Here is a 16,086-nt window from a genome sequence, read left to right on the forward strand (position 1 = left end):
AGAGTGAGGAACACTGGGGTGAGAGAGTGAGTAACACTGGGGTGAGAGAGTGCGGAGCACTGGAGTGAGAGGGAGGAACACTGGGGTGAGAGGGAGAGAAGCACTGGGGTGAGAGAGTGAGGAACACTGGGGTGAGAGAGTGTGGAACACTGGGGTGAGAAGGAGAGAAACACTGGGGTGAGAAGGAAAGAAACACTGGGGTTAGAGGGAGAGAAACACTGGGGAGAGAGAGTGAGGAACACGGGTGAGAGAGTGAGGAACACTGGGGTGAGAGAGTGAGGAACATGGGTGAGAGAGTGAGGAACACTGGGGTGAGAGAGTGAGGAACACTGGGGTGAGAGAGTGAGGAACACTGTGGTGAGATAGCGAGGAACACTGGGATGAGAGGATGAGGAACACTGGGGTGAGAGAGTGAGGAACACTGGGGTGAGAGAGTGAGGAAAACTGGGGTGAGAGAGAGAGGAACACTTGGGTGAGAGTGTGAGGAACACTGGGGTGAGAGAGTGAGGAACACTGGGGTGAGAGAGTGAGGAACACTGGGTTGAGAGAGTGAGGAACACTGGGGTGAGAGAGTGAGGAACACTGGGGTGAGAGAGTGAGGAACACTGGGGTGAGAGAGTGAGGAACACTGGGTTGAGAGAGTGAGGAACACTGGGGTGAGAGAGTGAGGAACACTGGGGTGAGAGAGTGAGGAACACTGGGGTGAGAGAGTGAGGAACACTGGGGTGAGAGGGAGAGGAACACTGGGGTGAGAGAGTGAGGAACACTGGGGAGAGAGAGCGAGTAACACGGGTAAGAGAGTGAGGAACACTGGGGTGAGAGAGTGAGGAACACTGGGGAGAGAGAGCGAGTAACACGGGTAAGAGAGTGAGGAACACTGGGGTGGGAGAGTGAGGAACGCTGGTATGAGACAGTGAGGAACACTGTGGTGAGAGAGTGAGGAACACTGGGGTGAGAGAGTGAGTAACACTGGGGTGAGAGAGTGAGTAACACTGGGGTGAGAGAGTGAGGAACACTGGGGTGAGTGAGTGAGGAATACTGGGGTGAGAGGGAGAGGAACACGGGTGAGAGAGTGAGAACACTGGGGTGAGAGAGTGAGGAACACTGGGGTGAGAGGGTGAGAACACTGGGGTGAGAGAGTTAGGAACACTGGGGTGAGAGGGAGAGAAACACTGGGGTAAGAGAGTGAGGAACACTGGGCTGGGAGAGTGTGGAACGCTGGGGTGAGAGTGTGAGGAACACTGTGGTGAGAGAGTGACGAACACTGGGGTGAGAGAGTGAGTAACACTGGGGTGAGAGAGTGCGGAGCACTGGAGTGAGAGGGAGGAACACTGGGGTGAGAGGGAGAGAAGCACTGGGGTGAGAGAGTGAGGAACACTGGGGTGAGAGAGTGTGGAACACTGGGGTGAGAAGGAGAGAAACACTGGGGTGAGAAGGAAAGAAACACTGGGGTTAGAGGGAGAGAAACACTGGGGAGAGAGAGTGAGGAACACGGGTGAGAGAGTGAGGAACACTGGGGTGAGAGAGTGAGGAACATGGGTGAGAGAGTGAGGAACACTGGGGTGAGAGAGTGAGGAACACTGGGGTGAGAGAGTGAGGAACACTGTGGTGAGATAGCGAGGAACACTGGGATGAAAGGATGAGGAACACTGGGGTGAGAGAGTGAGGAACACTGGGGTGAGAGAGTGAGGAAAACTGGGGTGAGAAAGAGAGGAACACTTGGGTGAGAGTGTGAGGAACACTGGGGTGAGAGAGTGAGGAACACTGGGGTGAGAGAGTGAGGAACACTGGGTTGAGAGAGTGAGGAACACTGGGGTGAGAGAGTGAGGAACACTGGGGTGAGAGAGTGAGGAACACTGGGGTGAGAGAGTGAGGAACACTGGGTTGAGAGAGTGAGGAACACTGGGGTGAGAGAGTGAGGAACACTGGGGTGAGAGAGTGAGGAACACTGGGGTGAGAGAGTGAGGAACACTGGGGTGAGAGGGAGAGGAACACTGGGGTGAGAGAGTGAGGAACACTGGGGAGAGAGAGCGAGTAACACGGGTAAGAGAGTGAGGAATACTGGGGTGAGAGTGTGAGGAACACTGGGGTGAGAGGGAGAGCAACACTGGGGGGAGAGAGGGAGGAACACGGGCGAGAGAGAGGAACACTGGGGTGAGAGGGAGGAACACTGGTGTGACAGTGAGGAGCACTGGGGTGAGAGGGAGGAACACTGGTGTGACAGAGTGAGGAGCACTGGGGTGAGCGAGTGAGGAACTCTGGGGTGAGAGGGAGGAACACTGGGGTGAGAGGGAGGAACACTGGTGTGACAAGTGAGGAGCACTGGGGTGAGCGAGTGAGGAACTCTGGGTGAGAGAGTGAGAACACTGGGGTGAGAGCGTGAGGAACACTGGGGTGAGAGAGTGAGGAACACTGGGGTGAGAGAGAGAGGAACACTGGGGTGAGAGAGTGAGGAACACTGGGGTGAGAGGGAGATAAACACTGGGGTGAGAGAGTGAGGAACACTGGGGTGAGAGAGTGAGGAACACTGGGGTGAGAGAGTGAGGAACACTGCGGTGAGAGAGTGAGGAACACTGGGGTGAGAGAGTGAGGAACACTGGGGTGAGAGTGAGAGGAACACTGGGGTGAGAGAGTGAGGAACACTGGGGTGAGAGAGTGAGGAACACTGGGGTGAGAGAGTGAGGAGCACTGGGGTGAGAGAGTGAGGAACACTGGGGTGAGAGAGTGAGGTACACTGAGGTGATAGAGTGAGGAGCACTGGGGTGAGAGAGTGAGGAGCACTGGGGTGAGAGAGTGAGGAACACTGGGGTGAGAGAGTGAGGAGCACTGGGGTGAGAGAGTGAGGAACACTGGGGTGAGAGAGTGAGGTACACTGAGATGATAGAGTGAGGAACACTGGGGTGAGAGAGTGAGGAACACTGGGGTGAGAGGGAGAGGAACACTGGGGTGAGAGAGTGAGGAACACTGGGGAGAGAGAGCGAGTAACACGGGTAAGAGAGTGAGGAATACTGGGGTGAGAGAGTGAGGAACACTGGGGTGAGAGGGAGAGAAACACTGGGGTGAGAGAGGGAGGAACACGGGCGAGAGAGAGGAACACTGGGGTGAGAGGGAGGAACACTGGTGTGACAGTGAGGAGCACTGGGGTGAGAGGGAGGAACACTGGTGTGACAAGTGAGGAGCACTGGGGTGAGCGAGTGAGGAACTCTGGGTGAGAGAGTGAGAACACTGGGGTGAGAGAGAGAGGAATACTGGGGTGAGAGAGTGAGGAACACTGGGGTGAGAGAGTGAGGAACACTGGGGTGAGAGAGTGAGGAACACTGGGGTGAGAGAGAGAGGAACACTGGGGTGAGAGAGTGAGGAACACTGGGGTGAGAGAGTGAGGAACACTGGGGTGAGAGAGTGAGGAACACTGGGGTGAGAGAGAGAGGAACACTGGGGTGAGAGAGTGAGGAACACTGGGGTGAGAGAGTGAGGAACACTGGGGTGAGAGAGTGAGGAACACTGGGGTGAGAGAGTGAGGAACACTGGGGTGAGAGTGAGAGGAACACTGGGGTGAGAGAGTGAGGAACACTGGGGTGAGAGAGTGAGGTACACTGGGGTGAGAGAGTGAGAAACACTGGGGTGACAGGGAGAGGAACACTGGGCGAGCGAGTGAGGAGCACTGGGGTGAGCGAGTGAGGAACTCTGGGGTGAGAGGGAGGAACACTGGTGTGACAAGTGAGGAGCACTGGGGTGAGCGAGTGAGGAACTCTGGGTGAGAGAGTGAGAACACTGGGGTGAGAGCGTGAGGAACACTGGGGTGAGAGAGTGAGGAACACTGGGGTGAGAGAGAGAGGAACACTGGGGTGAGAGAGTGAGGAACACTGGGGTGAGAGAGTGAGGAACACTGGGGTGAGAGAGTGAGGAACACTGGGGTGAGAGAGTGAGGAACACTGGGGTGAGAGAGTGAGGAACACTGGGGTGAGAGTGAGAGGAACACTGGGGTGAGAGAGTGAGGAACACTGGGGTGAGAGAGTGAGAAACACTGGGGTGACAGGGAGAGGAACACTGGGGCGAGCGAGTGAGGAACACGGGGGTGAGAGAGTGAGAACACTGGGGTGTGAGGGTGGAACATTGGGGTGAGAGGGAGGAACATTGGGGTGAGAGGGAGAGAAGCACTGCGGTGAGAGATTGAGGAACACTTGGGCGAGTGAGTGAGGAACACTGGGGTGAGAGAGAGTAACACTGGGGAGAGAGAGAGGAACACTGGGGTGAGAGAGTGAGGAGCACTGGGGCGAGAGAGTGAGGAACACTGGGGCGAGAGAGTGAGGAACACGGGTGAGAGAGAGGAACACTGGGGTGAGAGAGTGAGGAACACTGGCTGAGAGAGTGAGGAACACTGGGGTGAGATAGTGAGGAACACTGGGGTGAGAGAGTGAGGAACACTGGGGTGAGAGAGTGAGGAACACTGGGGTGAGAGAGTGAGGAACACTGGGGTGAGAGAGTGAGGAACACGGGTGAGAGAGTGAGGAACATTAAGGTGAGAGGGTGAGAAACACTGGGGTGAGAGAGTGAGGAGCACTGGAGTGAGAGGGAGGAACACTGGGGTGAGAGGGAGAGAAGCACTGGGGTGAGAGAGTGAGGAACACTGGGGTGGGAGAGTGAGGAACACTGGGGTGGGAGAGTGAGGAACACTGGGGTGCGAGAGAGATAAACGGGAGAGGAACACTGGGGTGAGAGAGTGTGGAACACGGGTGAGAGTGAGGAACACGGGTGAGAGTGAGGAACACGGGTGAGAGTGAGGAACACGGGTGAGTGTGAGGAACACGGGTGAGAGAGTGAGGAACACGGGTGAGAGAGTGAGGAACACGGGTGAGAGGGCGAGGAACACTGGGCTGAGAGAGTGAGGAACACTGGGGTGAGAGAGTGAGGAACACTTGGGTGAGAGAGTGAGGAACACGGGTGAGAGAGTGAGGAACACGGGTGAGAGGGCGAGGAACACTGGGGTGAGAGAGTGAGGAACACTGGGGTGAGAGAGTGAGGAACAGTGGGGTGAGAGAGTGAGGAACATTAAGGTGAGAGGGTGAGAAACACTGGGGTGAGGGAGTGAGGAACAGTGGGGTGAGAGGGAGAGAAACACTTGGATCAGAGAGCCAGGAACACTGGGGTGAGAGAGTGAGGAACACTGGGGTGGGAGGGAGGAACACGGGTGAAAGAGTGAGGAACACTGGGGTGAGAGAGTGAGGAACACTAGAGTGAGAGGGAGAGAAACACTGGGGTGAGAGAGTGAAGAACACTGGGATGAGAGGGAGGAACACGGGTGAGAGAGTGAGGAACACTGGGGTGAGAGAGAGAGGAACACTGGGGTGAGGGAGGAACACTGGGGTGAGAGGGAGGAACACTGGGGTGAGAGGGAGAGAAGCACTGGGGTGAGAGAGTGAGGAACACTGGGGTGAGAGAGTGAGGAACACTGGGGTGAGAGAGTGAGGAACACTGGGGCGAGAGAGTGAGGAACACTGGGGTGAGAGAGAGAAACACTGGGGCGAGAGGGAGAGGAACACTGGGGTGAGAGAGTGAGGAACACTGGGGTGAGAGGGAGAGGAACACTGGGGTGAGAGTGTGAGGAACACTGGGGTGAGAGTGTGAGGAACACTGGGGAGAGAGAATGAGGAACACTGGGGTGACAGGGAGAGGAACACTGGGGTGTGAGAGTGAGGAACACTGGGTTGAGAGAGTGAGGAACACTGGGGTGAGAGAGTGAGGAACACTGGGGTGAGAGAGTGAGGAATACTGGGGTGAGAGAGTGAGGAACACTGGGGTGAGGGGGAGATAAACACTGGGGTGAGAGAGTGAGGAACACTGGGGTGAGAGAGTGAGGAACACTGGGGTGAGAGAGTGAGGAACACTGGGGTGAGAGGGAGAGGAACACTGGGGTGAGAGGGAGAGGAACACTGGGGTGAGAGAGTGAGGAACACTGGGGTGAGAGGGAGAGGAACACTTGGGTGAGAGAGTGAGGAACACTGGGGCGAGAGAGTAAGGAACACTGGAGTGAGAGAGAGGAACACTGGGGCGAGAGAGTGAGGAGCACTGGGGCGAGAGAGTGAGGAACACTGGGGTGAGAGAGTGAGGAACACTGGGGTGAGAGAGTGAGGAGCACTGGGGTGAGAGGGTGAGAAACACGGTGGTGAGAGAGTGAGAAACACTGGGGTCAGAGAGTGAGGAACACTGAGGTGAGAGAGTGAGAAACACGGGTGAGAGAGTGAGGAACACTGGGGTGAGAGGGAGAGAAACACGGGTGAGAGAGTGAGGAACTCTGGGGTGAGAGAGTGAGGACCACTGGGGTGAGAGGGAGAGGGACACTGGGGTGAGAGAGTGAGGAACACTGGGGTGAGAGAGTGAGGAACACTGGGGTGACAGGAAGAGGAACACTGGGGTGAGAGTGTGAGGAACACTGGGGAGAGAGGGAGAGAAACACTGGGGTGAGAGAGTGAGGAACACTGGGGTGAGAGTGTGAGGAACACTGGGGAGAGAGGGAGAGAAACACTGGGGTGAGAGAGTGAGGAACACTGGGGTGAGAGAGTGAGGAACACGGGTGAGAGAGAGAGGAACACTGGGGTGAGAGGGTGAGAACACTGGGGTGAGAGAGTGAGGAACACTGGGGTGAGAGGGTGAGAACACTGGGGTGAGAGAGTGAAGAACACTGGGGTGAGAGGGTGAGAACCCTGGGGTAAGAGAGTGAGGAACACTGGGGTGGGAGAGTGAGGAACACTGGGGTGAGAGGGTGAGAACACTGGGGTGAGAGAGTGAGGAACACTGGGGTGAGAGGGTGAGAACACTGGGGTAAGAGAGTGAGGAACACTGGGGTGGGAGAGTGAGGAACACTGGGGTGGGAGAGTGAGGAGCACTGGGGTGAGAGGGTGAGAACACTGGGGTGAGAGAGTGAGGAACACTGGGGTGAGAGGGTGAGAACACTGGGGTAAGAGAGTGAGGAACACTGGGGTGGGAGAGTGAGGAACGCTGGGGTGAGAGAGTGAGGAACGCTGGTGTGAGACAGTGAGGAACACTGTGGTGAGAGAGTGAGGAACACTGGGGTGAGAGAGTGAGTAACACTGGGGTGAGAGAGTGCGGAGCACTGGAGTGAGAGGGAGGAACACTGGGGTGAGAGAGTGAGGAACACTGGGGTGAGAGAGTGCGGAGCACTGGAGTGAGAGGGAGGAACACTGGGGTGAGAGGGAGAGAAGCACTGGGGTGAGAGAGTGAGGAACACTGGGGTGAGAGAGTGAGGAACACTGGGGTGAGTGAGTGAGGAATACTGGGGTGAGAGGGTGAGAACACTGGGGTGAGAGAGTGAGGAACACTGGGGTGAGAGGGTGAGAACACTGGGGTGAGAGAGTTAGGAACACTGGGGTGAGAGGGAGAGAAACACTGGGGTAAGAGAGTGAGGAACACTGGGCTGGGAGTGTGTGGAACGCTGGGGTGAGAGTGTGAGGAACACTGTGGTGAGAGAGGGAGGAACACTGGGGTGAGAGAGTGAGTAACACTGGGGTGAGAGGGTGAGAAACACGGGTGAGAGAGTGAGGAGCACTGGAGTGAGAGGGAGGAACACTGGGCAGAGAGGGAGAGAAGCACTGGGGTGAGAGAGTGAGGAACACTGGGGTGAGAGAGTGTGGAACACTGGGGTGAGAAGGAGAGAAACACTGGGGTGAGATGGAAAGAAACACTGGGGTTAGAGGGAGAGAAACACTGGGGAGAGAGAGTGAGGAACACGGGTGAGAGAGTGAGGAACCCTGGGGTGAGAGAGTGAGGAACACTGGGGTGAGAGAGTGAGAAACACTGGTGAGATAGCGAGGAACACTGGGATGAGAGGATGAGGAACACTGGGGTGAGAGAGTGAGGAACACTGGGGTGAGAGAGTGAGGAAAACTGGGGTGAGAGAGAGAGGAACACTGGGGTGAGAGAGTGAGGAACACTAGGGTGAGAGAGTGAGGAACAGTGGGGTGAGAGAGTGAGGAACACTGGGTTGAGAGAGTGAGGAACACTGGGGTGAGAGAGTGAGGAACACTGGGGTGAGAGGGAGAGGAACACTGGGGTGAGAGAGTGAGGAACACTGGGGAGAGAGAGCGAGTAACACGGGTAAGAGAGTGAGGAATACTGGGGTGAGAGAGTGAGGAACACTGGGGTGAGAGAGGGAGGAACACGGGCGAGAGAGAGGAACACTGGGGTGAGAGGGAGGAACACTGGTGTGACAGTGAGGAGCACTGGGGTGAGAGGGAGAAACACGGGTGAGAGAGTGAGGAACACTGGGGTGAGAGAGTGAGGAACACTGGGGTGAGAGGGAGAGAAACACTGGGGTGAGAGAGTGAGGAACACTGGGCTGAGTGAGTGAGGAACACTGGGATGAGAGGGAGAGAAACACTGGGGTGAGAGTGAGAAACACGGGTGAGAGAGTGAGGAACACAATGAGAGAAGATTTGAATGCCAAAGAGATAGTGAAAGGGACCACCAGGTGAAAAGATTGAATACTCAAGAGTGGGGACTACTGCCAGAAATATGTTGCGAATGGGACAGCCAATTGGAATTAAGATATGATGTAAACTCTCTGCGGCTCCAGGGATCCCAGTTATTTGTGTGCAAGATCTCTTTTTTTTTGTAAATATGTTTAATCAAAGTTTTTCAATAATTTTTACACTCCAAAAAGGAAAGAAAATATACAAAATAAAAATAAAAAGGGCAATACGCCAACAAACAAAGCAACTTAATCCTCTAACCCTTAAACGATTTAACAAATTAAGAACAAAATGGGGCAAATGCCCCTTACAAAAACCAAAACAAGAAACCCCCACCCCCCACCCCCCTGGGTTGCTGCTGCTATTGACCTCCACCTAACGTGCGAGAAAGTCAAGGAACGGTTGCCACCGCCTGGAGAACCCCTGCACTGACCCTCGCAAGGCAAACTTTATCTTCTCCAACCTGAGAAACCTCGCCATGTCATTGATCCAAGCATTGGGGGCTTTGCGTCCCTCCACATTAGTAAGATCCTTCTCCGGGCTACCAAATAGGCATAGGCCAGAACTCCGCCCTCTTTCGGCTCCTGCACTCTCGGCTCGTCTGACATCCCAAATATTGCTATGCCCTAGCTCGCTTTTACCCCAGTATCCAAGACCTTGGACATAGCCTTTGCGAAGCCCCTCCAAAACCCCGCAGGCGCCGGTCACGCCCAGAACATATGGTCGTGGTTTGCTGGGCTCCCCGAACACCTCACACACCTGTCCTCGACCCCAAAAAACTCACACATCCTCGCCCCTGTCATATGCGCCCTGTGCACCACTTTAAACTGGATCAGGCTGAGCCTGGCGCAAGACGAGGAAGAATTAACCCTGCCCAGGGTGTCAGCCCACAGGCCCTCATCCAGCTCCTCCTCCCACTCGCACTTCAACTCCTCCACCGAGGCTTCCTCCGCCTTCTGCAGCTCCTGGTATATCACCGAGACCTTACCCTCTCCGACCCACACGCCCGAAATCACCCTGTCCTGTATCCTCCGGGCAGGCAGCAGCGTGAATTCCCCTACCTGCCTCCTCACAAACGCCCTAACCTGCATATACCTGAAGGCATTTCCCAGGGGTAACCCAAATTTCTCCTCCAGCGGCCTCAGACTGGCAAAAGTCCCATCAATGAATAAGTTCCCCATCCTTCTAATTCACGCCCGATGCCAACTTCGGAATCCGCCATCCATCCTGCCCGGTGCAAACCTATGGTTGTTCCATATCGGGGACGAGATTGAGGCCCCCACCTGCCCCCCGCGCCGTCTCCACTGCCGCCAGACCCTCAATGTCGCCGCCACCACCGGGCTCGTGGTGTACCGCGTCGGCGGTAGCGGCAACGGTGTCGTCACCAGTGCCCCCAGGCTAGTACCTACACATGACGCCGCCTCTAGTCTTTTCCACGCCGCACCCTCTCCCTCCATTACCCATTTCCGAATCATTGCCACATTAGCTGCCCAGTAATAGCTACACAAATTCAGCAGCGCCAGCCGCCCCCCCCCCCCCCCCCCCCCCCGACTGCGCTCCAAGAACAGTCTCGTAACCCTCGGGGTCTTACTCGCCCATACAAACCCCATAATGCTCTTGCTTACTCGCTTGAAAAAGGCCTTGGGGATGAGAATAGGCAGGCACTGGAACACAAACAAGAACCTTTGGAGGACCGCCATCTTAATGGACTGCACCTTGCCCGCCAGGGAGAGTGGCAACACGTCCCATCTCTTAAAGTCCTCCTCCATCTGGTCCACCAACCCGCCGCGCCGGGTTGGTGGACCAGATGGTCCAAGTTGAGCTTATGCAGGACCACCCAACTCTTGGCCACCTGGATACCCAAATACCGGAAACTCCTCTCCATCCTCTTGACCCCTCGCATGCACCACAAAGAGCTCGCTCTTCCCAACATTGAGCCTGTATCCCGAGAAGTCTCCAAACTCCCTAAGGGTCTGCATGACCTCTGCCATCCCCTCCACTGGATCCGCGATATACAAAAGCAGGTCATCTGCATATAATGAGACCCGATGCTCCTCCCCTCCCCGGACCAACCCCCTCCAGTTTCTAGACTCCCTTAGTGCCTTGGCCAGCGTCTCAATTGCCAGGGCAAACAGCAGGGAGGACGGGGGGCACCCCTGTCTCGTCCCACGGTACAGTCTGAAGTACTCTGACCTCAGCCGATTTGTCGATATGCCACCGGGGCTTGGTACAACAATTTGACCCACCCTATGAACCCCTCCCCGAACCCAAACCTGCCCAGCACTTCCCGCAGGTACTCCCACTCCACCCGATCAAAGGCCTTCTCCGCGTCATTTGCCGCCACCACTCCCCCCCCCCCCCCCCCCCCCCCCCCCGAGGGCATCATGATCACATTCAGGAGCCTCCGCACATTTGCATTCAATTGCCTGCCCTTCACAAACCCCGTCTGGTCCTCGTGTATCACTCCCGGGACACAATCCCCAATCCTAGTGGCCAGGACCTTCGCCAGCAACTTAGCGTCCACATTGAGGAGCGAAATCGGCCTATACGAGCCACACTGCAGCGGGTCCTTGTTCCGCTTGAGGATAAGCGAGATCAGTGACCGAGACATCGTCGAGGGAAGAATCCCTTCTTTCTTCGCCTCGTTGAAGGTTCTCACCAGCAAAGTACCCAACAGTTCCACAAACTTCCTATAGAACTCGACCCATCCGGCCCCGGGGCCTTGCCCGCTTGCATGCTCCCCAACCCCTTAACCAGCTCCTCCATCCCAATCGGGGGCCCCCCAAACCTTCGACCTGTCCCTCCTCCACCCTCGAGAACCTCAATTGGTCCAGGAACCACCGCATCTCTCCCCCTCCCCTCCCCCCCCCCCCCCCCCCCCCCCCCCCCCCCCCCCCCAGGGGTTCTGACTTGTACAGGTTCCCGTAGAAATCCCTAAAGACCTCATTTTATTTTGGCTGGACTCCGCACTGTGTTCCCCCCTCTGTCCCCGATTCCTCCAATTTCCCTAGCCGCCTCCTTCCTACGTAGCTGATGCGCCAGCATCTGACTCGCCTCCACCCCATACTCGTACGCTGCCCCCTGCACCTTCCTCCACTGGGCCTCAGCTTTCCCCGTAGTCAGCAAATCAAACTCCGTTTGGAGGCTCCGGCGCTCCTTCAGCAGCCCCTCTTCAGGGGATTCCGCGTATCTCCTATCCGCCCTCAATGTCTCCCTCACCAATCTCTCCCTCTCCATTCTCTCCCTCTTCTCCCTGTGAGCTCTGATTGAGATTCGCTCTCCCCTGACCACCGCCTTCAGCGCCTCCCAGACCACACTCACCGGTACCTCCCCATTATCATTGGCCTCTATGTACCTTTGAATGCACCCTCGGACCCGCCCACAGACCTCCTCATCCCGCCAACAGTCCCACATCCATGCGCCACAGCGGGCGCTGGCCCCTCTCCTCCCCCAACTCCAGCACCACCCAGTGCGGGGCGTGGTCCAAAATCGCTATGGCCGAGTACTCCGTCCCCTCCACTCTTGGGATCAACGCCCTACTCACCACAAAGAAGTCTATCCGTGAATAGGCCTTGTGCACATGGGAAAAGAAGGAGAACGCTCTCGCCGCTGGCCTGGCAAACCTCCACGGGTCCACTCCCCCCATCTGATCCAGAAACCCCCTCAGAACCTTGGCCGCAGCTGGCCTCCTGCCCGACCTCGACCGATATCGATGCAGTGCCAGGTCCAGTACCGTATTGAAGTCCCCCCACATTATCAGGTTCTCTGCCTCCAGATCCGGGATCCGGCTCAGCATGCACTTCATGATCCCTGCATCGTCCCAATTCGGGGCATATACATCCACCAGCACCACCCTGGCCCCCTGTAGCCTACCACTCACCATCACATAACGGCCCCCTTTATCCGCCACAATACTCACCGCCTCGAAGTCACCCGCTTGCTCACCAGGATTGCGACCCCCCCTGTTCTTCGCATCCAGCCCAGAGTGAAAGACCTGCCCCACCCATCCGTTCCTCAGCCTGATCTGATCCGCCACCTTCAGGTGCGTCTCCTGCAACATAGCGACATCTGGCTTCAGTCCCTTTAAGTGCGCAAACACCCGGGCCCTCTTGACCGGCCCATTCAGGCCTCTCACGTTCCACATGATCAGCCGGATCAGGGGACTACCCCAGCCCACCGCCGCCGCCGACTAGCCATCTCCTTTCTTAGGCCAGCCACGTGCCCACGCCTCCCGCACTCTCCAGCTCCCCGCCCCAACTCGCTCTCTTACCTCCAGCTCCCCCTCAGTCAGTACAGCAGCAACCCAGACCCCCCCCCCCCCCCCCCGCCCCGGCCAGGCAATTGCTTAGCCCCCCTGCTCCCCCCATTGCACTCCGTAAGTCAGCTGACTCCTGCTGACCCCGAGCGTTCCCGCCTCTGCCGACGATCCCCCGATTGAATTCCCCCTCGAAGTCCCCCCCCCCTTCTCCACTCTCCCTACAAACCAATGCGAGCTCCCGTCCGGTACCGCCCCCCGCGTCGGGCCACGCCCCCCCCCCCCCCACTTTGCACGGGAAAAAGCCCGCGCGTGTACTGCCTGGGCCGGCCCAGCCCCCTGTGGCGCAGCTACTTCCTCCTGCAACCTCTCCCCGATCCCCAAAGGCCCTGGGCCTCCGGCCCCCACTCCCCCCTTCAAAAGTGGGGAACAGCCCCTCCCAAATCAATACACATACCCAGACACATCAAATCAAATCGCCCCTTCCCACTCCCCAGCATCCCCATAGCCTGCCGCAAACCACTAATTCAAATCCAGCTTTTCATTTTGGATGAAGGTCCACGCCTCGTCCGGCATGTCAAAATAGTGCTGTCAGTCCTGATGCGTGACCCACAGCCGCGCTGGCTGCAACAGCCCAAACTTCACCCCCTTTCGATGGAGAACCGCCTTGGCCCGGTTGAATCCTGCCTCTTCTTGGCCAGCTCTGCACTCCAGTCCTAGTCGATGCGGATTTCAGCGTTCTCCCACCTGCTACTCCGCTCCTTCTTTGCCAACCTCAGGACACACACCCTGTCGGTGAAACGGTGAAAACCTCACCACCATAGCCCTCAGCGGCTCATTCACCCTCGGCCTCCTTGCCAGGACTCTGTGTGCCCCATCCAGCTCCAGGGGCCTCGGGAAGGCTCCCGCGCACATCAGCGTGCCCAGCATCGTAGCCACGTACGCCCCGACATCCGACCCCTCCACGCCTTCAGGGAGACCCAGAATCCGCAAATTTTTCCTCCTCGAACTTCTCCTGCCATTTTCTGTGCAGTGCCTCGTGCGCCTCCACTTTCACTGCCAGGCCCAGGATCTTATCCTCGTTATCAGAGGCTTTCTGCTGCCCCTACTTAATTGCCGTCCCCTGCGCCCTCTGGGTCTCCACCAGCCACTCGATCGACGCCTTCACAGGGGCCAACATCTCTGCCTTCAACTCCGCAAAGCAGCTTTCCAGAAACTCCTGCTGCTCCCGAGACCACTGAGCCCATGCTGCCTGGTCACCACCCTCCGCCATCTTTCTTTTCCCTACCCGCTCTCCTCTCTTTTCCAGTGCCGCTTTTTTGACCGCTCCGCTCCTGGTCCACTCCGTATAGTGCTGGGGGAACCTCGCTGCTGCCTTCCCACACCGTGAATCGTCGTCCAAGTGCCATTGGGGCTCCTTAAAAGGGCCCAAATGTCCGTTCACAGCGGGAGTTGCCGAGCGTGCTACCTACCCAGGCATAGCCGCAACCGGAAGTCTGTGCAAGATCTCTTGATGTACAAGATATTTACTGGAGAATATGTAGCATATATTCTGTTTGAATAAGAATACTCATTACAACCAATTAACTGTCTGCACTTTTTAATGACTAATTTTAGAGTTAACAAGTTGTTTTAGTTAAATTTACGATCTAACAGTAAGTAACAATAGTTTCTTCATTGAAGTGTTCTTGAATTTGGTGTTCTGTATGGTCATTGTTAAGTGTGGCCTGGTGCAAATTTATGATAAGAAATGCCTCCGATGCCTCTGCTGCACCACCCCACTGCTCCACAATATTGCAGTTACAGGCCCCATATTCCAAGGGTTGTGGTCCCAGAAATCATACTGAAACCATTGGAGTTTGTTGGGCCAGATGGGGATAGTTGAGCAAAAACTCCAAATTTGCTGCATCCCCAGCACCAGCCTGCTCATTCTCACATCCCACACAATCCCCCCTTCACGAAACTCTTTCCTCATTCCCAGACATCCTATTCATCCCCTGAGAAAGGAGACTGACCAGCAAGAAAAGGTATTAAAAAGGCCCAGACTCCTTAAGTTCACTGATTGTCTCATTCTTTTCCTGCAGATACAGAAATCTCGTCTGCTTGCTGTGCAAGTTTGGATTTTATCGTCACATACCTTTTCAAACAGCTGGCAAAAAGTAACCAAAAATGTCTGAGACTGAGGCAGGTGGCACAAGAAGGGGAGCGATTACTACTCATGATGCAGCAGAATCCAGAGCTTCTACAACAGGTAACAATGTTCCCCTGTGATGGAAACTGCTGCATGGATAATATGAAAGAATGCCAACTGGGCTTTACATCAGATAACTAACATGGGTTGCCCTTTCATACTTTACTAATTCCTGTTAATCGGTGCCTCTGCTTTTGAAAACATTTACCATGAAGAAACATTTGTTTGATCATCCTTTTAAACCCTGTGTACCCTAGTGATTCTTAATAACAGTGATTGGATTTCTTATATTGATAAATATCTTATATTGATAAATCTAAAGCACCACCAATATTGAAAAGATATGAGAAGATGAGATAGATCAAGGCTCACTGGTTAGCTGACACTATGTTTAGGGTTTAAAAGGCTTTAGCTTATAGGAGAAAAGGAGATGTTCAGTCTCCTGGGCGGGATGCTCCGGTCACCGACGCCGAAATCGTGTTCGGCGATCGGCCGGAGAATCCCTCTTCACGACCGAATCGGAGGCGGTGCCGATTTCGTGATGTTCCGCCCAGGACATTGCCTGAGGCCCACCCCCCGATGCTCCGTCCCTGACCGGTTGATTTCCTGATGGCATCGGTCATGTGAGGTCTCATCCGTCGGGAATTGCAGACTTAGTCCAGCACCGCAGTCGGGGAGGGCGATCCGCGGGCAGGGGGAGACTTCATCAGGGCCTGGGGGCACTATTTGGTCCGGGGCATGTGAGTCGGCCAAATGGGGGCACTATTTCGCAGGCCGCTGCCGTGCGCATACGCGGCCATGGACCCGGCAATTCTCCGGGCTATATCAGCAGCTAGAGTCGGGTGCCGGCATGCTAGCCCCCAGCCAAACGGAGAATCATTGGCCATTTTAGGCCATTTCTTATGTCGTAAAATGCCACCGTTCCCATGCTGGCGTGGGGACATAGCCTCAAAATCGGAGAGTCCAGCCCCATATTTTTGAGATTCTGGTAACAGTTTAGAGAGTAGGAAATGGTACAATGAGTCTCGCTTTGAACACAGAGAATGCAGGGAGGAGGCAGCTTTTGGAGGACAATGTACTTGGAACTTGGTGGAATCAAGAAAGTGAAGTTCAGAGAAACAAATTAACATTGAAAAAGTAGAAAGGATGCATTT

At 55.9% G+C, this 16,086-nt stretch overlaps 1 protein-coding gene across 1 annotated transcript in view; it reads left to right on the top strand.

Annotated features, from left to right (window-relative positions):
• LOC140427374 (ran-binding protein 17-like) overlaps positions 1 to 16,086 on the top strand; it is a 1,937,807-nt gene that overhangs the window by 1,708,820 nt on the left and 212,901 nt on the right. Inside the window, exon 25 of the mRNA XM_072512921.1 lies at positions 14,826 to 14,992. Coding sequence (XP_072369022.1) covers positions 14,826 to 14,992 — 167 coding nt within the window. The remainder of the gene's footprint in view (positions 1 to 14,825; positions 14,993 to 16,086) is intronic.

This window comes from Scyliorhinus torazame, chromosome 7 (assembly GCF_047496885.1).
Source record: "Scyliorhinus torazame isolate Kashiwa2021f chromosome 7, sScyTor2.1, whole genome shotgun sequence".
NCBI classification, from domain to species: domain Eukaryota; kingdom Metazoa; phylum Chordata; class Chondrichthyes; order Carcharhiniformes; family Scyliorhinidae; genus Scyliorhinus; species Scyliorhinus torazame.